Source organism: Corylus avellana, chromosome ca7 (assembly GCF_901000735.1).
Source record: "Corylus avellana chromosome ca7, CavTom2PMs-1.0".
Lineage (NCBI taxonomy): Eukaryota > Viridiplantae > Streptophyta > Magnoliopsida > Fagales > Betulaceae > Corylus > Corylus avellana.
The window spans coordinates 22,626,249-22,649,669 of NC_081547.1; the positions used below are offsets into that span (position 1 = coordinate 22,626,249).

Below are 23,421 nucleotides of genomic sequence, written 5' to 3' on the forward strand. Positions count from 1 at the left end.
ACAAGGAAAAAAAATAGAAGGAAAAAAAAACACTATGCAGATAATGGCAGTTGGGAGGAAGCCGATTGCGTGCTGGCCGGAAACCGACGCTGAAGGTGGCGTTGGAAGTTCATTGCGGTGGGGACACGAGAAGGACCCGGCAGTGGACTGTGGGCGGTAGAGCGGGCGCAGAGGAGATCAGCAGCGCACACAAAACAAACTAGGGGGAGAGTTTAAGTGAATCTCTCAAGAGCAGCACCCATAGAGTGTGCAAAACAAGCAACATAAGCCAAGCCCGATCCAACAGAAGAATGTAGCAGAGGGTGATGGCGGGGGAGGAAAGCGGCAAGGTGGAGAAAGGGAGAAGGGCCACACCAGATAAAAGTGGACCAGAGGGGGGAAAGGGGTGGCAAAGAAGGGGGAGAGATGAGGCAACGAGGCTAGGGGCATTAGGTAAACTTTTAGTACCTGTTGCGAAGAGGGCGAGGGGAGGAGGGAGGCAGCCAACGGCCATCCTTCCTCCCCAAGCCTGGAGATATCTTACCTGTGCGGCTGCGGTGCTCAAAGAGAAAAGAGCTAGGATTTGGGACTTTGCCCAAACTTCTGATATTACTGCTGGTTCGTTTCTACGAGCCTATTGCCTTAGTTTCTATGAGCTAGGGTTTGGAAAGGCATTCAACCCCTTTTTTTATTATTGTTGGGGAGAAAATCTCCCCTGGTGGGCCTTTTTTTTTTTTTTTTTAACACATATTTACCATATGTCATTGTTCACTCACCTAATGACATGTGTCTACCTTTTTTTTTTTTCTTTTTTTTTCTTTTTTTTGGATAAAAGGTAAAATTAAAGGAGAAAGGGCTTTTTCTTTGGATCCTTCTTCCTCCTATACAACTCAGGTTGGGACCCTCACATCTCTTCCAAAAGTCTCTCTCACACACACCTTTGACACTCTCCCCCCCCCCCCCCTCTCCTCTCTCTCTCTCTCTCTCACACCTTTCTCTCTTCCCGTAAATCTCACATACATCTTTCACTATTCACACACTGAATTATAGATGAATAAAGATAAATTTTCATTATATTTGCCATCCACAAATAAAAATGCTAATTTAAGTGTCGGAGAGTTTTCAACCCCAACTGAAGACCCTCTAACCTTGCCATTGTTTTGTAGGAACACTATTGCCGTACAAGATCAGATTCTTCACAGCTTAACCATCAAGAAAATTTAGTGAGTAGCAAATTCCTTGACCAGAAAAACGTGTCAACAATTATTATTTTATTTTTATCAAGTAGCACTTTCATTTGTTTCTTACCCAAGAAAACCTACTTGGAACTTCTATATATCTTTTTGCCAGTTTCTTCTACTTGCAAATGTAACAATGAGTGACAAAGAAGTTGTTAGTTTTTACGCGTTCAAAACACTTTTGTGTATTTTGGTTTTAAATTAGACAAAATGTACTTAGGATTTTTCTGTAGAAATTCAAAATTGCGGGTTTGAGTTCGAACTACCAATTTACCAGTTTGAAATAGATAGTGTAAGAAGCAAAATCAAGTCAGACGGATTCATCAGTTTGAAGCTCTGTCCTAAGTCTGTTCTAAGTAACAATGATTCAAGGTTTCACATAATCATCCATTCCTAGTTATGTTCCAAGATAAGTTCAAGATGGTCATATTGAAGCTTTGGCAAAGTGGTTCATTCCAAGTTAATTCGAACCGAAGAATTCTAGTGTTATTCATTCCAAGTGTAGTCCTAAATTTGCACTTCGTCACCAAATTACTTGTGTTTTGGTTTATTACTTTTATTAATTTTTAAATTCCGCATTATATTGGTATACACCTATTCAAATAGGGGTGGACAGATTTGCTGCCCACCGGCCGTCACTGAACTACCGCCTACCGACTTCCAACTACAGGTAGTAGGGGAAAAATCTATACCGACGACTGTTCAGTTCCGTATGTGCTATGAAAAGTTTGAAGTCTCTCTCTATCATGGGCATTAAGTTTTTCAAAATTTCTCTAATGTTCTAAATTTTGTTTAGGTGTGTAACAACCCTGGAAAAAAAATGCTAGCTACATTGGCATTATAATCTCAAAATGATTAGTCAATTTTGGAACTTCCCTAGATTTCCTTTTAAAGTCCAGTTCCGCTTAGTAACTACACAATAGGGATACACATACTATCATTTGTACACATACAATTTTTTTTAAAAAAAGGATAACCATTTTTGACAGATTCCACCATTTTAATTACAATTCCATCTCATATTCATCCAACATATTATCCATTCCATACAACCCATCATTCAAACAACACTCAAAATACAAGAAGAAAATCAGGAATGTCATATGATCTCACCCACACACACATACACATACAAACACATACCCTTCAGCCACCTAAGTAGAAGCCATTTCAATCTCATATTTCCTCATCACAGGAGTAGCACATACAAAGCCTCCAGATCCTGCAACCAGTATTTGAGATGAATATTCCGAATCAAAAGTGCTACCTGACTGCAATGGATTGAAAAATACTTTAGGGCCAGGACTAACATCCAACATGTGCTGGAATGGACATAAAGGTGTTGGAATTTCTACTGCTCCCTCCAACATCTTCACCACAACACTCATCACAGGCCTGGATTCAGGCCTATACTGAACACACCAGAGAGTTACTTTAACCATTCTTTCTGAAATTTCTATATGATTCTCCTCTACCCCACAAACAATGGTCAACTCTCCCAGTTCTCCATCTTCAAACTTTTTCCAAGCCCACCTTGGGAACCACTTCTGGCTCTCTGGAAGTTGGATATTTAGGTTCCTTCTTCTACCTATGATTTCAAATAATAACATTCCAAAGCTGTAAACATCACACTTGTGGGTCATGGGAAATGGCATCCACATTTCTGGTGCAGCATATCCAGGAGTCCCCCTTCCACCTGTCATTGTGATATGAGTATTTTCGCTGTTACATAACTTGGCCAAACCGAAATCAGCAACCTTAGGAAAGAAGTTTGCATCCAAGAGAATATTTCCTGGTTTTATATCATAATGGATTATTCTCTGCTGACATTCTTCGTGCATGTAAGCAACCCCTCTGGCTGTCCCAACTGCAATCTCATGAAGCTTTTCGAATCCCAAGATGCTCTTCTCATGGAATAAGTACTTGTCAAGCGAGCCATTCCCCATGTACTCATAAACAAGTGCTCTCATGTTCTTCTCAAAACAGAAACCATAAAGACGAACCAGATTGAAATGATGAACTCTTCCAATTGTGCTAACTTCTGCCATGAATTGTTCCTCAATTCTCTTATCAGAGCTCCCATATAGAACCTTCACTGCCACAATGGTTCCATTACTAAAGATCCCCTTATACACCGATCCAAACCCTCCTGCACCCAACAAATTGGTGAAGTTGTCTGTTGCAATCCTGAGCTGCTGAGAGGTAAATCTGATTGGTTTCTCTCTTTCCATATCATTGAGAAATTTATCCATGGTGAGAGTCAGAAATCGCGAGTCCGAAGCAAGAGTGCTGCTACCAGTTCGAGCTCTTTTATTGCATATCACAACCAAAATAACAATCTTTACAACGATGACTACTGCAAAGTGTTAGAACTCAATAAGAACAGAACCACTTGAATGTTCAGAACTAGTTGTAATAATAAGAATAATCAACTAACAAAGTTGGAAAAGAAACTAACAAAAAGAATATATTTAAAATCTTACCCAAGATCACTACAATAACAGCTGCGTCGGCAGCTGTTGCCCCTTGGTCATCTGCAGTGGACATTAATCAGGAAACAGAGAACAAACACTTCTAAAAGCACCCTCGCAATCTCTATGGCACACAAAAGAGCTGAGAACTTGTAGAAAAAGAAATGGGTGAATAGATGATATATCTACAACAATATGAAGTTTGGAACAAAAGAGAGAACTTCCAAGCAGCAGAGCCCTTGAATTGACCAGTGATTACTTTTAAATGCTCGTTTTTTAACATGATAGTGAAAATCATCATTAAACAAATAATATACGTATTTTCATTTGTTATTTCATCCAATAACAAGCGGGGCGTGTCTTGAAACTACGTGGAATAACAAGCCGGCCATAGTATGAATATAGAATCCAGAGCATTTTGAGGATTTAAAACCGATGGTACATGGGAAGGATAATCCAACTATGTTTCTTTTTTCCAAGTGTAGTAGTAGTATCATAGTTTGATGGTTGGAAAGCACCATTAATATTTTTAATTTTCTAGGCCATTGTATGCAACGACTTGTATATGCAGAAGCAGACATAATCTGCTTTCTGTCAATCAACAAGTAAAAAATTTTAAAAAAGAGAATGAAAGCGACTATTAAAGCCGTGACAAACTAAAGCATATCAAATGCATGGTGAGAACGCAAATTGAATCTAAATGGTGATTGAATACAAGGAATTATGAGAAGCAGGAAGACATGGCCTCGAAATCCTCGCCTAGTCTTTAGTTAATCCGTGGCAATAGCATATATGAGCTTTCAACATATATATATATACGTTCAAACTTCTCCAAAAGTCGCCTGTTTTTGTCTCGTATTTTGCATGATAAGAGTTGCTAAAAAAAAAAAACATTATCTGCCATTTCTTTATGTTTTGCTCCAAGATTCCATGTACAACCAAATGATGGGTTTACCACTCGCGGTATTGATCAAAAGACAAAAACAAAACGAAACAAAAAAAGAAAGAAAGTGTAAGAGGTTGAATTTCATACTAAATTTACTTTTTCTAGTATGGGGCCTTGTACGGACTTCCATGAGGAGTTTAATTTGAAGTTTCATTCCTTAAATTTTAAGTTCCCATGGATCTTTTCGTTGCTTAGTTTTTCTAGGAGAAATAGAGTTCAATTACTTTATCTTTGGAGGCAAATAGTAACATGTTCAACCAAACCCTTTGTATATATATAGGTTAAAGAAAAATAAGTTTTATAAGGTTTTTGTGCCTTTTAATAAGAGGTTCACATCTCAACTTTGAGAAACAAAAAAAAAAAAAAAAGAAAAGAAAAATAAAAAAACTAGATGAAAGCAAAACACTGAATCATACCAAATCTACACTTTAAAGAACCCTTTATCTACCTTTTTCATAATTTTTTTTTAAAAAAAAAAAAAATTATTTTGAAGCATATGTTGGAAGAATAAAAGTGCGTTTAACACTTAAAAAGTCAATTTCAATAAAAAAAAAACTCGTTTGGTAAAAAAATTTGAAAAGAGCTTTTAAAGGTCAAAAAGCTAGCCTAAACATAGCAAAAACACACTTTTGGTAAAAACTTCATTTTTCAATTTTTTTTTTGACTTAAAAACTATATTTCTCAAATACAATCTCAAACATGCTCGAAGAGTATGCCAGAAATACTCTAATTAAGGTGACAAAAACGGGTGATCCTCCACTTCAATTCACGTCTAAAATCATGTTTGTGATTGCGTTTGAGAAATAGAGTTTTTAAGTAAAAAAAAACACATTTTGGAAAAAGCTTTATTTTTAAGCTTGTCAAAAGTGCGTTGTGGCCATTTTTTTGGCTTTTTGGTATCTTAAAAGTGCTTAAAATTTTTTTTTATCAAACATGTATTTTTTTTCTTCAAATGGACTTTTTGAGTGTTAAATGCATTTTTAGGTCTCTCGAATGCATATCTAAACAAGCCCTAAAAGATAGACTGAATTGTTGGGCCGGGTTAATTAATTGTTGATTTCAGGCCGAGTGCTTGGTCTCAGTAGGACTTTTAACCCAAAGCCCAATCTAGTGGACATGGGTGAATCAATGAGTAATAGTTACTATCACTACAAAAATTTTAAAAAATTAATGACATTTTTGGCCCAAAAAAGTCATTATCAAGCTAGTGACGTTCAAATTGTGTCTTTTTCAAAATGACAAAATTGCATTGATTGGAATTTTGATTAAAGTCATTTAAATAGTGAAAATGTAGGGAAAACGGTACTTTTTTTTTTCACTAAAACAACACATTTTAGAAGGTGACGTGTGAGCAGTGCATGTCACCTTCTAGAAGGTGACGTGTTCACTATTCAAACGTTCCTACCTTTTAATTTTTTTTTTAAAAAAAAGTTTTTGCCAAAAAAAATATATAAATAAAACAAAAAAAATCAAATTAATTTTCTTTTTAAAAATAAAAATAAAACAAATTCAAATTAATTTTCCTTTTTAAAATAAAAATAAAACAAATTCAAATAAAATTTAAATTAAAAATAAAATTAATGGGTTAGTTGCTCCTCGTTGGGGGTGGGGGGTGGCCCGAAGGGCACCCTAGCCTTGAGGGTGGCTGTGCCACCCGCAACCACCTTTGGGGTGGTTCGCGGGCCACCCCTGATTCGCAGGCCACCCCTTCCCCAAGTCAGCAAACCGGCAACTACATGTGTTTTTTTATTTTATTTTGTTTTATTTTATTTTTTAAAGTTTTTTGTGTGTGGATGGAACTGAATTTTTTTTTGAAGTTTTTGGGTGTGGGTGATTATTTTAAACACATACTTTGGATACCAGTATTTTCAAAATTTAAAACGTTTTAATGTTCACATGCGAATAATGACGTGTGAATAGTAAGTTTACTATTTACACGTCAATATTCGCGCGTGAATAGTGTTACTATTCACATATCATTATTCGATGGTGAATAGCGACATGAGAATAGTAACATTACTCAAACGTTGTTATTTTATGAGTAATGATGAACAGTTAAAAAATTGCATTTTAGTAACATATTCTAAAAACGTCACTATTCAAACGTGGAAATTTTTTTAGTGTATTAAAATAAATAAATTTGAAGGGCCATTTACGTAAAACTTGAAATGATTTATATTTGCGCCTATGAAAGCTACACGCAAATCTTGAAAGAACCATGTTTCGCGCCAGAGCTGCCTGGGTCCGTTTCGCAAACCGATCGAAACACGTCCCAACCAGACCGAATTCCACCACCGCCAACAACAACAAGACGACCAAACCCACAAACAATAACAGCAGAAATGTCAGTGACAATAAGGTTGCTGAATCGAATTTAGGTAAGTACGACGAAGCGTATAAGCAGCTGGACAAGCTGGACTTCTCGACTGCCGCTAAGATCCTTTTCACCGAGCCTCCCAAGAAAAAGAAATTTGGGTATTGTTTGCTTGCAACTTTAGGCTGTTTCTGAATTGTTGATTATCCGTTTGGTACTAAAATGTCGCTTTTGCTTTGGTTGGTTTGAGGAGTTTAAGCTTCTTGTGGGTATTTCGTCAAATAGGTTGGGTTCATTGGTCTTTGGTATGTCTGAAGTGGGTCGTGGCTATTATCTGCATAAATTTAAGCATATCAGCAGTGTTTTGTAAAAAGCAAGAGAATGTAGGTAGCCTACGGCGGAGCAGGAATGTGGAGGTTTTTTTTAAAAATTTTTAATTTTATTCTTATTTGGAGCTGAGCAATTGTGTAGGAACGAGGATAATGAAGTGGAAAAATAGAAGAAAGGATACTGAAATTAGAGAAGTTAGAGTGGCTACCAATTGAATCTGAGGGTGGTGAAACTTGGAACGATTACATTTCTGAGAAGGAACTAGCTTCGAAGTGGTGTTCCTTACGAACACCCATCATGGTTGTTGGTTCTATGATTTCACTCTCATCTTGATGCATTCAGCGAAAAGCTCTCAGAAAGACAAGATTAACTATTATAATATATCTGGGAAACTTCTTATGACACAACTCGTTAGAGAGTGTTGTTAGCTCAATATAAATTATAATGGTTGTGGATTGTTGTTGAAATATTACCAATATCGTATTTTTATCCTTACTTTCATCTACTCTAGTTCTTAAACAGGGTTGGCTTCATTGGTCTTTGATATGTCTAATGAATGTAATGGTTCATAGCCCATTCATACAAGTTGCTTTCTGTCTGCTATCTTGCATGCCCTGGCGTGCATGTCAGGTGCACGTCTTGTGCTTAGGTATTGAGTACGTCACCTGAAAATCTTAGGATGCTGTAAGAAGAATGCCTTCTCTGGCACCTTGTTTTTCTTAGTCTACATCGTACACTAAAGTTAAATAAATGTAACAAGGTTATGATGGATAATCCACTCATTTTGAGGTATCAATGAAATTGAGAATGTTTAGTCGGGAAACTAAAGTGAATTGAGAATCTTCTCCTCTCTTTTTCTGTCAAACATTTCAATGTGTTCAACAAGAAGGTTTGGTGACATGTTGCATCCATGCTCATGTTTTTGAGTGGCCACTTTAAGTGTAACAGAAAATGTTGTGTGTATGCATGTGTGTGCATCCATGTGTATTTATTGTAAACCATTTTCCTAAGGAATTATGTACTTTTCACATTGTCTATATCTGGTTACCCTCTTTGCATCTCCATCTCTATTATCAGTACATATTCTAATGTCTCTCTTCCATGGTCAGGATTGATTTCCATCTGGTACAACTCTTCTTTGCCTTAATGCCTTCCATGGGTATATCAATCTACACATCTTAGATGTACCTTATTTTGACGTCTCTAAGTTTGGTGCTACTTTCTAAAAAAACTCATTTCTCCCGTGACAGCTGTTTTTTTGGTGGCTCAATATGCTCGCTATGAAATTAGAAGAATGGAAGCGGTAAGTAATTTTTCTTTTCTCTATAACTCTGATATCATCTTTTGTCACATTGTTTTTGTGGTCAATTTGTCCCTCTTCATTTGAGGACTGTTGATTGATCTTTTTTTTGCTTTCTTTCTTCACTGCATCCCCAATACTTTTTTGAGCATGGAATTCACTATAAAAAAGTTAAGGATACTCAGTGGTGAGTATTGATTCATTTAGCAACTCTATTGTTAAAAATCTGCATATAATATATTTTCTGGTATGCTGCTAATGATTTATATTTATATGCTTTGAAGTTCTTATTTGTGTGTCCTATTAATCTTGCTTCTGCAAGTTTATGTCTCTAGACTAAACATTAGTATCACTTGGCAATTAGGAACTAGCATGTAAAACATTTTAAACAAAACGACTCTACCTTACAAGGAAATCATGCAAATTACTACTGTTCTTTCTGATCATGAGAACCATTTTTTTTAATTTCTGAATGAGATTTTTTATAAACGAACAAACTCAGTACAACACTCTCTAGTACTAACGCTGGACCAAACTACCAGAGTAGTTTAGAAGCATTCAAAAATCTTTAAAAAACAGAGTTGACCCAATTCATTTGCAGCGAACACCTAAAGAAGCAACAACTTTACAGCCAGAAACTAAACTTTCTATACAACAGAATCTGTAACTAAGCATTTACACTATCAGCTAAGTATATTAACTGGTAAACTCCAACTCAAACAGAGATTTAGGTTTTCTTGGGTCTTCTGAAATCGAACTTTAGCCAAAACTCTTGCTCTAATCTCCCATGAGATGTTCTACAGAAGCCTCTCCTCAGTCTTGGGTTGGTTGCTGTATTTCAAGTCTCTCCCATGTCTGCTCTAACACTGTTAGGAATTTTCCTGTTTAAAGTTGCTCGAGCCTCCCTGCTTTTTGCCCATCAAACTGATTAGCAGAGGATCCCAATAGCTTTCTGAAAAATTCCTCTGCAACGTTTTTAATCTGATCCCTCTCGTCTACTCTAACCCCATTCTCATCCCATAAGTGCTTTATCAAATTCTTTGAGTTTCGAACTTTCACAATCCTTTGAAAGAAGAAATTATTTTGGTCACCAAGATCTAACCATTGATTCCTCGAGTTTTGTTTCAAAAAAATTTCTTCCACTTTGCTAATAGATACATGAATCCTTTTCTCTTTTCACTCACCCTGCATTGCCATTGTAAAGGATCACATTCTTTTGAGCTGCTCTAGCCTAACCCGATCCTGAATGACCTTCGGTTGAAAGCTACCAAACTCCTCTTTATTAACTCCCTTAACTCCCTTCAAAACTTTCTTAACAGATTTGATCTTGGTATATAGCTGGAACATACAAGTCCCTCCCCCTGAAATTCTCCAACCCTTTTAAACCCAATCCATAAATCTCTCATGATCAGCCCAAAAATTGAAAAATTTGAAAGGCTTTGGACCTTTCCTACCATAATGATAGCAGGAGAGTGATCCGAAATACTACCTTCCAAAATCTCAACTGAAGTCTGTCCATAAGCATTGACCCAATCTACATTTTCCATCACCCGATCAAACTTACAAGCAACAAAGTCTACACCAGTCCACTTATTGTTCCACGTGAAATACCAGCCAGTAAAAGATAGATCAAGAGTCTCCAATCTTCTTAGACATTCCACAAACTTGTTCTCATAACCATGCAATCTACCCTTATCCCATTTTTCTTGTAAACTTTGCACCACATTGAAATTACCCGAAAGTAACCAAGGAACATCACCTACCTGCTTTTTTATTAACAGCAGATACTGCCAAAGAGATTTCCTTTCCAACCCCCTTGTTGCCTCATAAACAAACGTCTGCACCCACTTTAACTGCGCTTGATCCACTGTTAATTCTCAAGTAATGGGTTGCTCATGAATTAGAATAGTAGTTATATTCAAGTTCTCAGGATCCCAGCATATCCAGATTTTTCCAAGAATGTGACTACCGTTATTATGGATAAACTCCCAACCAGGTGGATTGTGTAAGAAGATTGGAGATTCTTGATCTATCTGATCATGAGAACTTGAAATGGAGGAGGCATCCCACATGTAACTCGTTTGTTGTTTACAAAGCATATGTGAAGAAAAAACTCATCTCTGCCCTTTTTATTCTTCATTGAGATCTTCTGAAGCTCTTTCCAAGTGGACACTTGAATGGTAGTGACAAACTCTCACAATTTTTAAAAATCTTACTGTGCATAACATGGATTTTTCTACCATGTTGTTCTTCAACCCTTGATTACAGGACTGTGTCTAAGTTACGCCTCCTAAGACACCACTTAGGTGGGACGTGCACTGGGTACTGACCCTTTTGGTCCTCATCCCTTAATTCATGAAACTATTACTCTACCGGCAATACAGATGGAACTTCCTCTAAGTTTCTAATATCAAAGCTGAAAGGGAAATTTCAATACATTGATAGTTTATGCATATAGTACGATAAAAATACACCTTACGCAACTCTTTTCTACAATCATAAATCATAGTTTAGCACAAACAATGGGGGCATTTACAAGAACATTTTTGGAAAATTTTAGAATAAGGAGGGATTTGCAAATCCTACCTATCTCACTTGTCACACCTATAGTTGTGCATACTTAAATCATTAATGATTATTGGAAACAGTTTCTAATTGTCGCCTTTAACAGCTTGCTTAGAAGTTCTGAATTTGTCAGATGAATTCGTAAGTTCCTATACATTTTATTTTCTTATCTTATAAATTCAATGCTTTTAATTTTAATTTTCAAATAATTTCTGAATTTATGTTAGTCATGGATGAAAAGTATTTTCCAAATTTATATTTTATCAACAAATACTGTTTTTTATTCTAATGAAAAAAATTACCTAAAACTCTCACCCACATTGGCCTTTTAAATATACAGGCACTTTCATGATGCTCTTGATCTTAATACAATTTCAAAATTCGCTGCTCTCGCTTTGCAAAGTTTTCTCCTAGCCTATAACCCCCAATTCGGTCTCTGAACACCAAGAGACTTTACCAGCTAATCTAATTGACACCTTACACTATTAGAACCAGTATACGGGAATGGACTTGATTTGATCCCGTACGACTAGTATTGGATTAAACATTTGGAGACATTTTACTCATACAACTTTTAAATCCATGAGTTCATTTGATATGTTGGCCCTGTCCAAAAACACTTCATGTGCAGAATGCAGTTGTTTGTACTGTCAGCATTTGTGAAATTGCTGTGGTAACTAACACAGCCCATGATTAAACTGCTAATATAGCTGATCTGTGTGCTTTTTGTTTATAGACCTTCCACCATATTTAGTCAATCAAAAGTATCAATATGTGTTAATACGTGTTATATTTAAATCACCCACCCTTTTTCTTTCCTCAAACATGTGGGGAATAATAAAAAAATATGCATGTTAGGTTATGTCAAGATTTTTGGCATTGTCATCACTTGTTTAAAAATGAGATCTCATGGATGTAAGCATGCCTGTTGTTTGGCAGAAAGGTTAAATTCACTGAAATGCCCCTTATTTTGTAAATAACGGGGAGACTAACATATTGTTGCTCCACTGGAATTGGTCGGAAGAAGGCAGTTGGAAAAATTGGGATGAATATATATGTTTTTTTGTTATGAAGTTACAGTTAATAATGTGTATAATTGTAAGGGTTAATTACATTTTTAGTACCTAGGTTTGCAGATTTTTATTTTTTCCCACCTAAGGTTCAAATCCTATCACAAATGGTACCTAACTTACGGGAAAAGATCAACTTAGTACCTCCGTTAGGTTTTGTTAGCCCAAACTAACGGAATGCTACGTGTCTTAAAAAAAATAAAACATAAAAAAATAATTCAAAAACTAAACCCTAAAAAAATATATATATTGAAAATTTATAAGGTGGCCTGGCCACCCCATTTTGCCCTTGGGGGTGGTTGGGGGTGGCCGAACCACCCCCAAGGCATTGGGGGTGGTTCGGCCACCCCAGGCCGGCCAAGCCACCCCCAAGGCCTTTGGAGGTGGTTTTGGCCACCCCTTTTTTGGCCATTGAGGGTTGCCTTGGGAGTGATTCGGCCACCCCATCTACGAGAATTTTTATGAAAGCCTTTCATTTGCTTCTCTTCGATGGAAGTTTTATTTTCCCAGAATGTATCCTAATTTTTGGCCTAATTCTTCTTTTGATGATCGATTCAACTTCTGATCAAAAAGATATACCTTGATTATATTTCATATCTTCAACAAGTTTAGTAATGAGCATAGTGACCCTATTGTTCCGATGAAGAGAAGAACCCATGATTAGCTTTTCGGGAAATTTCCAAAGGAACAATTTCAATGAAATCTTTCAATTTCTTATTTTACTATATTCAACTTTATGTATTCTTCTATCCATAGAGTACATTGAATGTACAGAAATGGTTATAACAGAGTTTCTGTTATTCGTATTAACAACTACTCTAGGAGGAATGTTTTATGTTTGGGAGTGATTCAGCCACCCCTAGACCGGCCCTGAGGGTGTTTGAGCCACCCCCAATGGCCAAAATGGGGTGGCTGGGCAACCCCATAAATTTTCAATATATATATATATTTTAATCATTTATAATTATTTAATTATTATTTTTTTAATTTTTAATTTTTTAGAACACATGGCATTTTTATGTGATAACACGTGTGACGGAACCTAACGGATGTACTAAGTTGATTATTTCCCATAAGTCAGGTACTATTTATGATAGGATTTAAACCTCAGGTGAGAAAAAATAAAAATTTGCAAATCTACGTACTAAAGAGGTATTTAACCCTAATTGTAATGATGAGAACTGTTTTTAAGATTTCTTTCTTTGTTTTTATTCCTCTGCATTTCATAAAGGTACCATTATAAGGGATCAATTGGTACAGTAAAATGCTATGTGAAGCAAGATTAAGTAGTTTCATTCTAATGGGATTGTGGCTGTATGTTTGACAGTAGTCTGTAGAATTTTTTACCTTCCTGTTTTGCTTGGCTTTTAGTTGGTTCCCCTTGTATGATTAGTTTTTCCACCAAAATATTAGGAACTGGAGCAGAAAAAGAAACAAGAAGAAGAAGAGAAAGCAGCAAAAGAATTGGAATCAAATGCTACAGAAGAAAAAGAAGCAGGATCTGATCCAGAGCTTTTAGAGGTGAAAGTGAGACTGGATAAACTTGAGGAGGCTTTAAAAGGAATTGTGGTTGAAACAAAACAAACTGTCAGCAGTCTGGCCAAAAGTCTAGAAGATGGTAGTGAGAAAAAGGATATTGTGACAACTGAGCCAATCAAAACCAAAAGTAGCTCAGAACCCAGTAATATGGCAGATAGAGATCATCCTAATAAACCAAAAGTTCCAGATGCTTCCCTGCAGGATCAGAAGGGCAAGACCCAAAATGGAGGGGCATCTCAAGATGGTAGGACATGAATATAAAAAGCTTCTTCAGTTTATGTAGATATAAAAGCAGAGAGGCTTTGTTTTAGACAAAAGAATGCACCGGATCTTCAAGGCATATATTCTTGAAAATCCAGCAATTGATTGGCATGGTTTTGGGATCAGCCCTGGTGACAAGGATCTTCACCTTTTTGTTGAGCATTGTTTCAGCTTGCAATATGTAAGAAATATTTATTTGTAGTTGTTAACATGGGAGAGTAAAATTCAGATCCATGACACTGCCTAAGAGTGTGACTTGTCCACACAAAGTTAAATTTGGGTTTCAAATCTGATCCGTTTGTTAAAATCATCTGATTTTCTGTCTTTTGTTTTCTCTTCTCAAAACAAAAAAGCTAGCAAACAACCAAAATACAAAACATTCTTAAAAACACAAAAACAATTTTCACATTTATATCATATCATAATACTTTTTTAAACTAAAAACAAAAAGTTCCTCAAAACACATTAACAAACAGGACTATTAGCTATTCTATGATTCATATCTCAAGAACTGACCAACTTTTATTTAGGATCATTGGTAAGAGTCTTTATGCGAAACCAAATACAACCATTAGCTATCATATGATTCATATCTCAAGAACTGACCAACTTTTATTTAGGATCATTGGTAAGAGTCTTTATGCGAAACCAAATGCAAGGCCACAAGGAGTAAATTAGTTTCTTGGAGGCCCCATTTCATTTCAATTCAATCCATCCATTATATTCAATTCATTCTATCTTTAACATTACAAAACGAATCCCATTACAAAGATAAACCCAAAAATATACAAGTTTGTTAACATGTGCCACATGAATAGTTAAGTTTGTGGTGGACTTCAAGTCCTCAACTACCACAAATTTCACCTGGCAATGTCATGGAAATCTCCCAAATCCATTGGGTAGACATAGCACGTGTTTCTCCATTTCCTTGTGGAAGAATTAGTGACGTGAGGTTCTCCTACCATCATTGCCTTGTGCTGTGCAGGTGCTGTTTAGTCTTAACACCTTTCGTTGTCTAATCAAATGATTCTGACAACTTAGTCCACAGAATTAGTGATGTTTCAGATACAACAAAATATGTTTTCCCATAATCCTTTCCAAAGGTGGCCCATGTTTTGAAAGTGAAAAATATGCTCTATATAAAAACCTATGAATTTCAGACAAATCTCCACCATATGTTATACCATCATTGATGTTGTCCGTCCAAGTTAATGGTGTAAATTAGTCAATCCCCTGGATAAGATTTGAGGATTATGAGCAAAGTGGTAGCTGCTGGTCAAACCTTGGGTCCTTTTTTATTCCAAGCACGATGTCTGGTCTACATCAGGTTCTGCCACCTCTGCTACTTTGATTTGCAAAGGCTACATTCTCAGTTGATCAGGAGGGGCCCCTTTTATTTCAAACGCCCCTGACGACAACAAACAACCCACCCCCCCTTCTAGGGTGGTGGGCGCACCACTTTCGATGGGCCAGATGTGGTGGTCGGCTTGTGTTTCTTTTGTTTTGGCCCGCGTCAGTGCATGGCTTTTGTTTTGGCGGGGTCGGTGTGGCACGAGGACACGTCAACGCATACAACCCCAATTTGGTGCTTGTTTGTGGGACTTCAGATTTCTCTGAAGAGATAAATCAAGGACTTAATTATAGTTCTACAAATTTAAGGTAAATTATTTGATTTCTTATATGAAGATGGATAAGAGATATATGAAATATGGAATTAGGGGCGGAACCACCATTGGGCTGGGGCCAGCTCTCCCAAGCAATAGGATGGTCCCCAAATATATATATATATATATATATATATTAAAAAAAAATAGGCCTTTAAAAATTAACTTTTGAACCCCCAAAATTTTTTTTTAAAAAAAATTTGTCCCCCCAAACTAAAATTTCTAGTTCCACAACCGGATGGAAACTAAACATTTCTAAAAAATAAGGTGGCTTTTATTTTGTATCATTCATTGTATTTTACTATCATACGACCTATATATAAATGAGTAATGCTAGAAATTTCTCTTGTGTTCGTTTTGTATCACTCCAAAAATGATGTAACTTTTAAAATCATCATTGATGCTCTGTTTGTTTCGCCGTAAAATGATTTTCAGAAAATGTTTTCCGTATTTTCGGATATTTGATGCGACGTAAAATAATAGTGAACGGAAAATATTTTTCCTTTCACCGAAAATTCTTCTTTAATTTTCGGAAAATGGTTTCTATTTTTGAAAATCGTAAATCATTTTTTGAGTTTGAGGATCTCATTTTCAAATCAACGGACCTTGACCCGCCCAAGACCCCACTGGGACTTGACCGGGACCCGCTTGAGTCCATAACGGACCAGCCCGAGACCTCGTCGAAACCCACCCGGGACTTGACCAGGACTCCGCTGGGACTTGGCCAGGACCCTCTCGGACCTGCCTTGGACCCCACCAGGACTTGCCCATGACCTGTCCAAGAACCTATTGGGACCCACCCGGGACACCGCCGGGACCGACATCAAAAAATATTTTTGGCGGAAAACATGTTCTTGGAAAATGATTTCTTAGAAAACATTTTTCAGTATTTGGTATGTATGAAAAATCAGGCGAGGTCTCGGTCGGGTCCCTAACGCCAGAAAATGTTTTTAGCGAAAAACTTTTTCCTGGAAAATATTTTTCTGGTATTTGTTGTGTATGAAAAATCATATTAAACTCTAAATTATGAAAATGTCCATGTTGGGTCCCGGGCTGATCCCGATGGGCTCTTGATAGGGTCTAGGCAGGGTTTGGGCGGGTCCCGGGTGAGTCGTAGTGGGGATACTTCTAAGACTTGGTTGGGACATTTTTGTAATTTAGAGTTTAATATGATTTAATAAAAAATATATATAAAAAAAAATTGTGATTTTCCATAGGCGCCAAACACTGTAAAATGGTTTCCAGAAAAAAAAAAAATTTTCAGGAAATATTTTCTATTGAAAATATTTTCCAATGAAAAGCATTTTACGGAGCCTAAGTTTGTGATTGATTTCTTTTGAATTTTGATCAAATGATGATTTTAAAAACCATCTCGTTTTTGGAGTGACATGAGAGACAAAATATAGACTTCTAGCATTATTTATATATAAATAGACATTGTAACTATACAATGAAATAAATTAAAGGGAAAAATATAAAAAAAACTTCCCAAATTACTAGCCGTTTGCAATATAGTCACCTAATGTTGAAAAGGTATTAAACTAGCCCCCCAAACTACCAAAATGTATCTAAAAGGCCACTTATTTTTTATATTCCTATAATACCCCTATTCTTTTAACAAATAAAATAATAAAATAATTTTTTTTTAAAAAAACCAAACAATTTTTTAAAAATACAAAAAAACCAATGGGCGAATAAATACAATATATATATTTTGGAATAAATAAATAATTTAGGCCAACTATAGTGACTATTCATGTCGTATTAAAGTAAAATCAAAGGTACAGGTCTTGAAATATTCCAAAAAAAAAAAAAAAACAATTTAGTCCATGGAATCAAATTCTGCTAAAAATTTATTTTTATTAGCTCATTGATTTTACTTTAATGCGACATGAAACAATTTATAATTTAGGCCAATTACAATGACTAATTATTTATTTATTAAAAAAAAAAATTGTATTTATTTGCCCATTGTTTTTTTTTTTGTATTTTTCACTAATTTTTTTTTACAATTATTTTATTTGTTAAAAGAATAGGGGTATTATAGGAATATAAAAAAATAAGTGGCCTTTTTGGTACATTTTAGTAATTTGAGGCTACTTTAGTACCTTTTGAACATTAAGGGGCTATATTTCAAATAATTTGGGAGGCTTTTTTATATTTTTTCCTAAATTAAATAAAAATTCAATATATATATATATATATATATATATATTGACATGATATTAAATTTACTTTCTTGCGGTTTTTATTTTTTTAACCAGCTACACTACTCTTAACATGCCACCTTTGTTGTGCCATAACTCACGCACCACAAACATCATGTGTAACACCCACATAAATAAAATGCTACAAATAATAATAATAATGATAATAATAATAATAAAAAGATATGTCCCAATATAAAATGCCTTGTGTTACTTCTAAAATGACAGTGTTAACAAGTGAAAGTGCCGGAAAATGAGTGGCTAAAATCAAATCTAAGTTGATCACGTTTGAACAAAGAAGCGTCTCCACGTGTCAGCATGCGATCAAGTGGTAGGTAAAGATTAACGACCACAATTTTGTCAAATATAAAAACGACTGATGGGATACGCATTTTAATGCCGAGTGTCAGATAACGTGCGTTCGAACAAAAAAAAAAAATTGCACGTGTCAAAATTTGTACCGTGAAACCTTTCATTGACCATATCCCATTCGAATGCCAGTGGACAGTGTAAAAAATGTTGCCTATTTAAAGAGAGGGTAGCTAAAGGTAGAATTATGTTTCTCTGCCTTCTTCATCCAACTATTCAAGTAGGAAAGTTCTTAAAGGTTTGTGAGTGATTTTTAGTGTAGAGAAAAAGAGAGACAGTAAGGTAATAATGGGAGAAGAAAAGAGGAGTTTGAAGGAAAGAGGAGCTTGAAGAAAAGCCCGAAGCTATAGTTTTCTTACACCCTCGTGCTCTCATTATTATTTCTTTGCGTTTATAAAGAGGTTTCTGTCAACTTTTCCAATGAGGGAACTAATTTTTTTTTTTTTGGCTTACCGGAAGAAGTGATTAATCACTTTATAAAAGTCATAGAATTATTTGTCAAGTCCCAAATTATAAGGACAAAAATGCATTTATCCCTTTATTTTTAAAATTTGCTTTGTATCATTCATATTGTAGACTCACATGGTCTACAAGAAGATATTATCACTATAGAAATAAAGCCAATACATTAAAAACGTAGTCCTATTAGACTTTTAAACTTAGGGCTTTAAAGTCGAAATTCAAGAGGTTAATATTGTTTTTATGAATAATGTTAGGGACTATCTTTTTATTCTCTCAAATATATATATATATATATATATATATATATATATATATATTTTTTTCGAAATGATACCTCGTTCACTCATTCATTCAAAAGCATAAGAGATTACAACTTTTAGCATGTATAACATTATGAATAAAATCAAGATATTCTTCCATCCAAATTTCCTCCGTTGATGATTGGAGTGCCCCCTTTACTAACTGGTGTGCCACCATATTTGCTTCCATTGTTGTGTGCATCACAAGCCAAAATTGAAAGTTGTGCAAAACAATATTCACATCCTCAATCAACGTATCGTATCTTTATCACAGTTGGTCTTCTTACCTCCTTTCATAGGCCTAGATCTTTGCCAAAAAATACTGCCTTCCAGGCCACATAAGTCTCCACCATTGTTGGGTCGGTGATATACGAAAAAGAGAGAAATGCTTCTCTTCATTCCTAAGACCATCTATCCACCATCTCATGTGAGTGCGTCTTATTTTTTTATTTTTGAGTAGATGATACAAAGAATGCAAATGAACATATCTTTGAAAAAAAAAATATACACATAGGTGCCAAGGCCTTACCCATATCATTCCTTACAATAACCCCCACACCCATAAGTTTCCTAGTCTTATTTATTTTACATACACCGTCTAGAGGCGCTTTCCACCGTGGGAGAACATTCATTTGTCTTCTTACCTCTTTAACCTCTCAAACTTTATGTGACTTTTAAAATCACTATTATTACCATGCACAATACTAATGGACAATATAGAATTGAAAAGAGAAAGAGATTAAGAAAGAGAGAGTTGAGACACAGATTTAACGTGGTTCGGCAATGTGCTTACGTCCACAGAGAGGCGGCTGTATTTTACTCTTTTTGATTCAGAATTACATCATAACATACATATAGAAAAACCATAAACCATAAATCGTAATTGTACAGACGTATTTTGAAAATTCCCAAAATACCCCGTATCGTACTGCGGGGGCCCCGCAAACTTAATTACACCCATGGGCCAATAGTCCTGCTCCGTGAACGTTGCTATCGCGACGTTTACTCCGCCCCCGTCTACTTGGCTTTTCACTGGTGTTAATATGAACCACTAGTTCCAACAATCACAATTAGATCAAAATTCAATAGTAATTCATTTCAAATTTAATGCAAATTTTTAAAGTTACATCAACTTTATGACAATAAAAAAGATGGTCCCAAACATTACTATATCTAAAATGTGGTAGAACAAGTTAATTAATTGTGAATTTAATTAGTCCCTCCAAAATTCAAAAGGTGTATTTAAAAAGAGGTTGAGGACAAAAAAGATGTCTTTTCGTAACTAAGAAGACCACAAAATAATATATTCCACACCTAATCTCAGCAAATGATAGCTCCACATTTTTGAAGTCTCTTTCCGTCTGGTAATTTGAAGGTGTTCCTTAATTCAAAGGCAAAATGGAAGGCTCCAAAATATTTTAATGGGAATATGGTAAGGACTAAGGCAGTCCAACACAAACAAAATAGACACCCCATCTGATTCAAAGTTTAAGTGGCAAAGCCCCAGGAGCTTAATTTGTTTCATTGACAAGACTTGTCTCACACTCTTGTCATCTTAGTGTGAGATTACTATGATAATTAACTGTCATTATAACAAGATTTCAGTTACTTTACATCTTAATTCTATGAGATTTTTTGTTGCATTATGATTAGCATCATATTACTTTGTACACATCAAAGTGGATCTGGACCCACCAATCAGTGGGCTCCATCTGTAGATCTTCTAGGTAAGAAACTAAAGACAATGAAGATTTACCCATAATATATATATATATATGAAAAAGGAGAAAAGATGTGATAACCATTATGATTTATGTGCCTCTCAAAGCTCTCACATGGCTTCTTCCTACACTACACCTACCTCCTTGATTCTAGCTAATAGAGATGGTCTATTAATTCAACTGCAAGTGGATCAAAGATGTTGTCATTCGGGCGAATCACAACCGTTCAAATAGTATAAATTGGGTAGCCCATGTTAAAATAACAATTATAAACATTTGAATATGTGCCACGTCGATCTATTGGAACATGTCTCCCTTTGTTATAAAGATGGATTAACCTTCGATCAAACAGACCCACAACAGGACAACATATCTGGTTGCGCCCTCACATATCTATCCATTAATTAGACCCTTCCCTTCAAACCCAAATTTAAATTTTAATTCCATGGGATTATTTGAGTTATAATAATTTTATGGAAAATGCATTTAGCCCCGATGCACAAATTTAACAGTGGATTCATCTATTCACTATATAGAGATGAGTGAAATATGAAATATGAATCACTCAAATTGTCTATAAAAAATTATTAAATAAAAAAAATTGTTTAAAAAAATAAAAAACTGAAGGGGAATGTTCGGGTACCCTTGAACAATTTTCGAGAGTGACAGACCATTTTCAAGGATGGTGTGGCCGCTCCCTATTCCATTTTTGAAGGTAGTCGAATCTCTCTTCCTTCATGATTGAGAGATGATTTGGCCACCTCTTTAGTTTTTTTTCGTGGCAATTTCAATAGTTCAAATAGAAAAACTTCATGTGCGTGTTACATGTGGCATTTTTCCGTTCACTTTAATACTAGATGCTGACGAAGGGTGTAACTTATCCGTCTATGTTTCAGAGATATTTTTTGTTTAAAAAAGTGTTCTGATGTTACGTAAAGGTAAAAAATTAATTTGTATATTTTTTTCAGTGTTCCCTATTTGTGTTGTTTGTTAATATTTTTATTTTAAGAAGAAAACACAAAACAACGAAGAAAAAAAAAAAAAAAAAACCATAAAAGAAAAGTTCTAACAAATATACTCACCAGGACCAAGAGTATTGTAGCCTTCTAGGTTAGAATTAAGACCTTTCATTGAATCGTTGTGAAATCAAATTTTTAACGGCTAAAAGAGCTAGCATTCAGAATTTGTGCTGCTTTCGATTACCCAGCTAAGCACAACGAAATTTACGGAAAGATAAATTATTAGAGTTCAAAGTTGAAAGTTGAAAGTTGAAGATCCCAACCAAACCCATAGACTTGTTTTAGCAAGTAAAGTTCCACAAAACCAAATCTACCAAATAGCATTTACAAAAGTTCCAACCAGAAACATCAAATGAAAAATCACTTCTAAATCAATTGGAAATAAAAAAAGAAAAGAAAAAAAAGACAGAATTAAATTGGAGAAAAAAAAAAAAAAAAACAGAAGAAAGAAAGAGAGATGGGGAAAAAAGAAAACTACTTAGAGCTTAAGGGACAAGTCAAGCTGCTGCAACTCGTCTTGCTTAGTCTTCAAACGCCCAACGGTATCCCACCAGAACCCTCCGATTCCCTCAGTCGTCGCCGGAGAAAAATTACGAACGCTATCGAATCTTGCGGCTCCGCCACTCGCGGGCGACGATATTGGCACTCCGGCGTAAGTATCCGGTGCAAGCCGTCCGACAGCTGGCTGCTGATCCAACGGCTGTCTCGACCACCCATTTTGGCAGTAGAGATAAGAGGAGCCAACGGTTGATGATTGGTGAGCCGGCTTCTGAATCATGGAGTGCACCTGAATTCCAAGAGACCTGTTGCAAGAGCCATGCAGAGGCAGAGAAGCCATGATGGGGTATCGGTTTCCGAAACCGGCGCTGATTTTCTGACCTCTTTTTGCAAGCGTCCGCTCCCGCTTGTGCGCATTTTGGTGCCCTCCAAGTGCTTGTGAGCTGTAAAATTTCCTCTGGCAATAGTTGCACGAGAAAACCCGCGGCTCTGTTTCATTCCCTTGAGGTGAGTTTACAACGAAAGAGTCGATGAGATTGAGTTCTGGCATCGACCCACCATTGGAATCCTTGCTAGAGAGGCTTAGATCCAATAAAAGCTCTTCCTTTTCCTGCTTTTTTCCCTCTTTTGGTTTTGGGCATGGTTGAGGCTCTGAAACTGAGATGAGGGATGAAGTTTCAGAGGGAGTTGGTTCTGATCTTGGAAGGCCCATGTGGAGAAAATGTTGTGGGAATTTCCTCCTAGTGGGTGTGGTGAAATTTGGGTTGGGTTCACTAGGAAGGAAGCAAGAAAGATGAAATATTTATTGATGGAGTAATAAATGTGTTATGTACTATGTATATATGGAAGGATGCATCACTTTTTTGCAGTTACAAGGTCTTAATATAGGAAACACTTGGAAGTCTTGGATCATAAGACTTCCTCTATTTGAGTCAGTGTGTGTGGGCTTGTGTATGCGTGTGAGAAAGACAGCTTTTTGGCTGACACTCATCAGGAACACCAAATGTACCTCTTTTCCTTGCATATACCCCCATTCAATGTTTTTTTTTTTTTTTTTTTTAATTTTTTTTTTTTTTCTAATTTTCTTTTGTCTTCCCACTCTTGTCTCCTTATATTTCTTGTCATCAAAGGTTTACCCTTTTTTGGGCACAGTAATGGATTAGTATAAC

General features: G+C 35.9%; 3 protein-coding genes across 3 annotated transcripts; 1 reads left to right on the forward strand and 2 right to left on the reverse strand.

Moving 5' to 3' along the window:
- Window positions 1-2,371: 2,371 nt before the first annotated feature.
- On the reverse strand, window positions 2,372-3,488 carry LOC132186129 (G-type lectin S-receptor-like serine/threonine-protein kinase At1g34300). Its single transcript, XM_059599954.1, has one exon. The coding sequence runs from the start codon at window positions 3,467-3,469 to the stop codon at window positions 2,372-2,374; it is 1,098 nt and encodes a 365-aa protein (XP_059455937.1). The 5' UTR covers window positions 3,470-3,488.
- A 3,338-nt stretch (window positions 3,489-6,826) lies between these two features.
- Window positions 6,827-14,288, forward strand: LOC132188243 (uncharacterized). Its single transcript, XM_059602660.1, has 4 exons — window positions 6,827-7,109; window positions 8,388-8,437; window positions 8,529-8,581; window positions 13,627-14,288. Exons 1-4 carry the CDS (start codon window positions 6,853-6,855, stop codon window positions 14,005-14,007), a joined length of 741 nt encoding a protein of 246 aa, XP_059458643.1. The 5' UTR covers window positions 6,827-6,852; the 3' UTR covers window positions 14,008-14,288.
- Window positions 14,289-22,017: 7,729 nt separating this feature from the next.
- Window positions 22,018-23,133, reverse strand: LOC132188325 (zinc finger protein 1). Its single transcript, XM_059602749.1, has one exon. It carries the CDS (start codon window positions 22,962-22,964, stop codon window positions 22,233-22,235), a length of 732 nt encoding a protein of 243 aa, XP_059458732.1. The 5' UTR covers window positions 22,965-23,133; the 3' UTR covers window positions 22,018-22,232.
- Between the last annotated feature and the right edge of the window lie 288 nt (window positions 23,134-23,421).

Coding starts and splice junctions, on each gene's coding strand:
- LOC132186129 (XM_059599954.1), bottom strand. CDS start 3,469: ATGGATAAATTTCTCAATGATATGGAAAGAGAGAAACCAATCAGATTT.
- LOC132188325 (XM_059602749.1), bottom strand. CDS start 22,964: ATGGGCCTTCCAAGATCAGAACCAACTCCCTCTGAAACTTCATCCCTC.
- LOC132188243 (XM_059602660.1), top strand. CDS start 6,853: ATGTTTCGCGCCAGAGCTGCCTGGGTCCGTTTCGCAAACCGATCGAAA. Junction 7,110..8,387: donor CCCAAGAAAAAGAAATTTGG/GTATTGTTTGCT, acceptor TTCCATGGTCAG/GATTGATTTCCATCTGGTAC. Junction 8,438..8,528: donor TGCCTTAATGCCTTCCATGG/GTATATCAATCT, acceptor CTCCCGTGACAG/CTGTTTTTTTGGTGGCTCAA.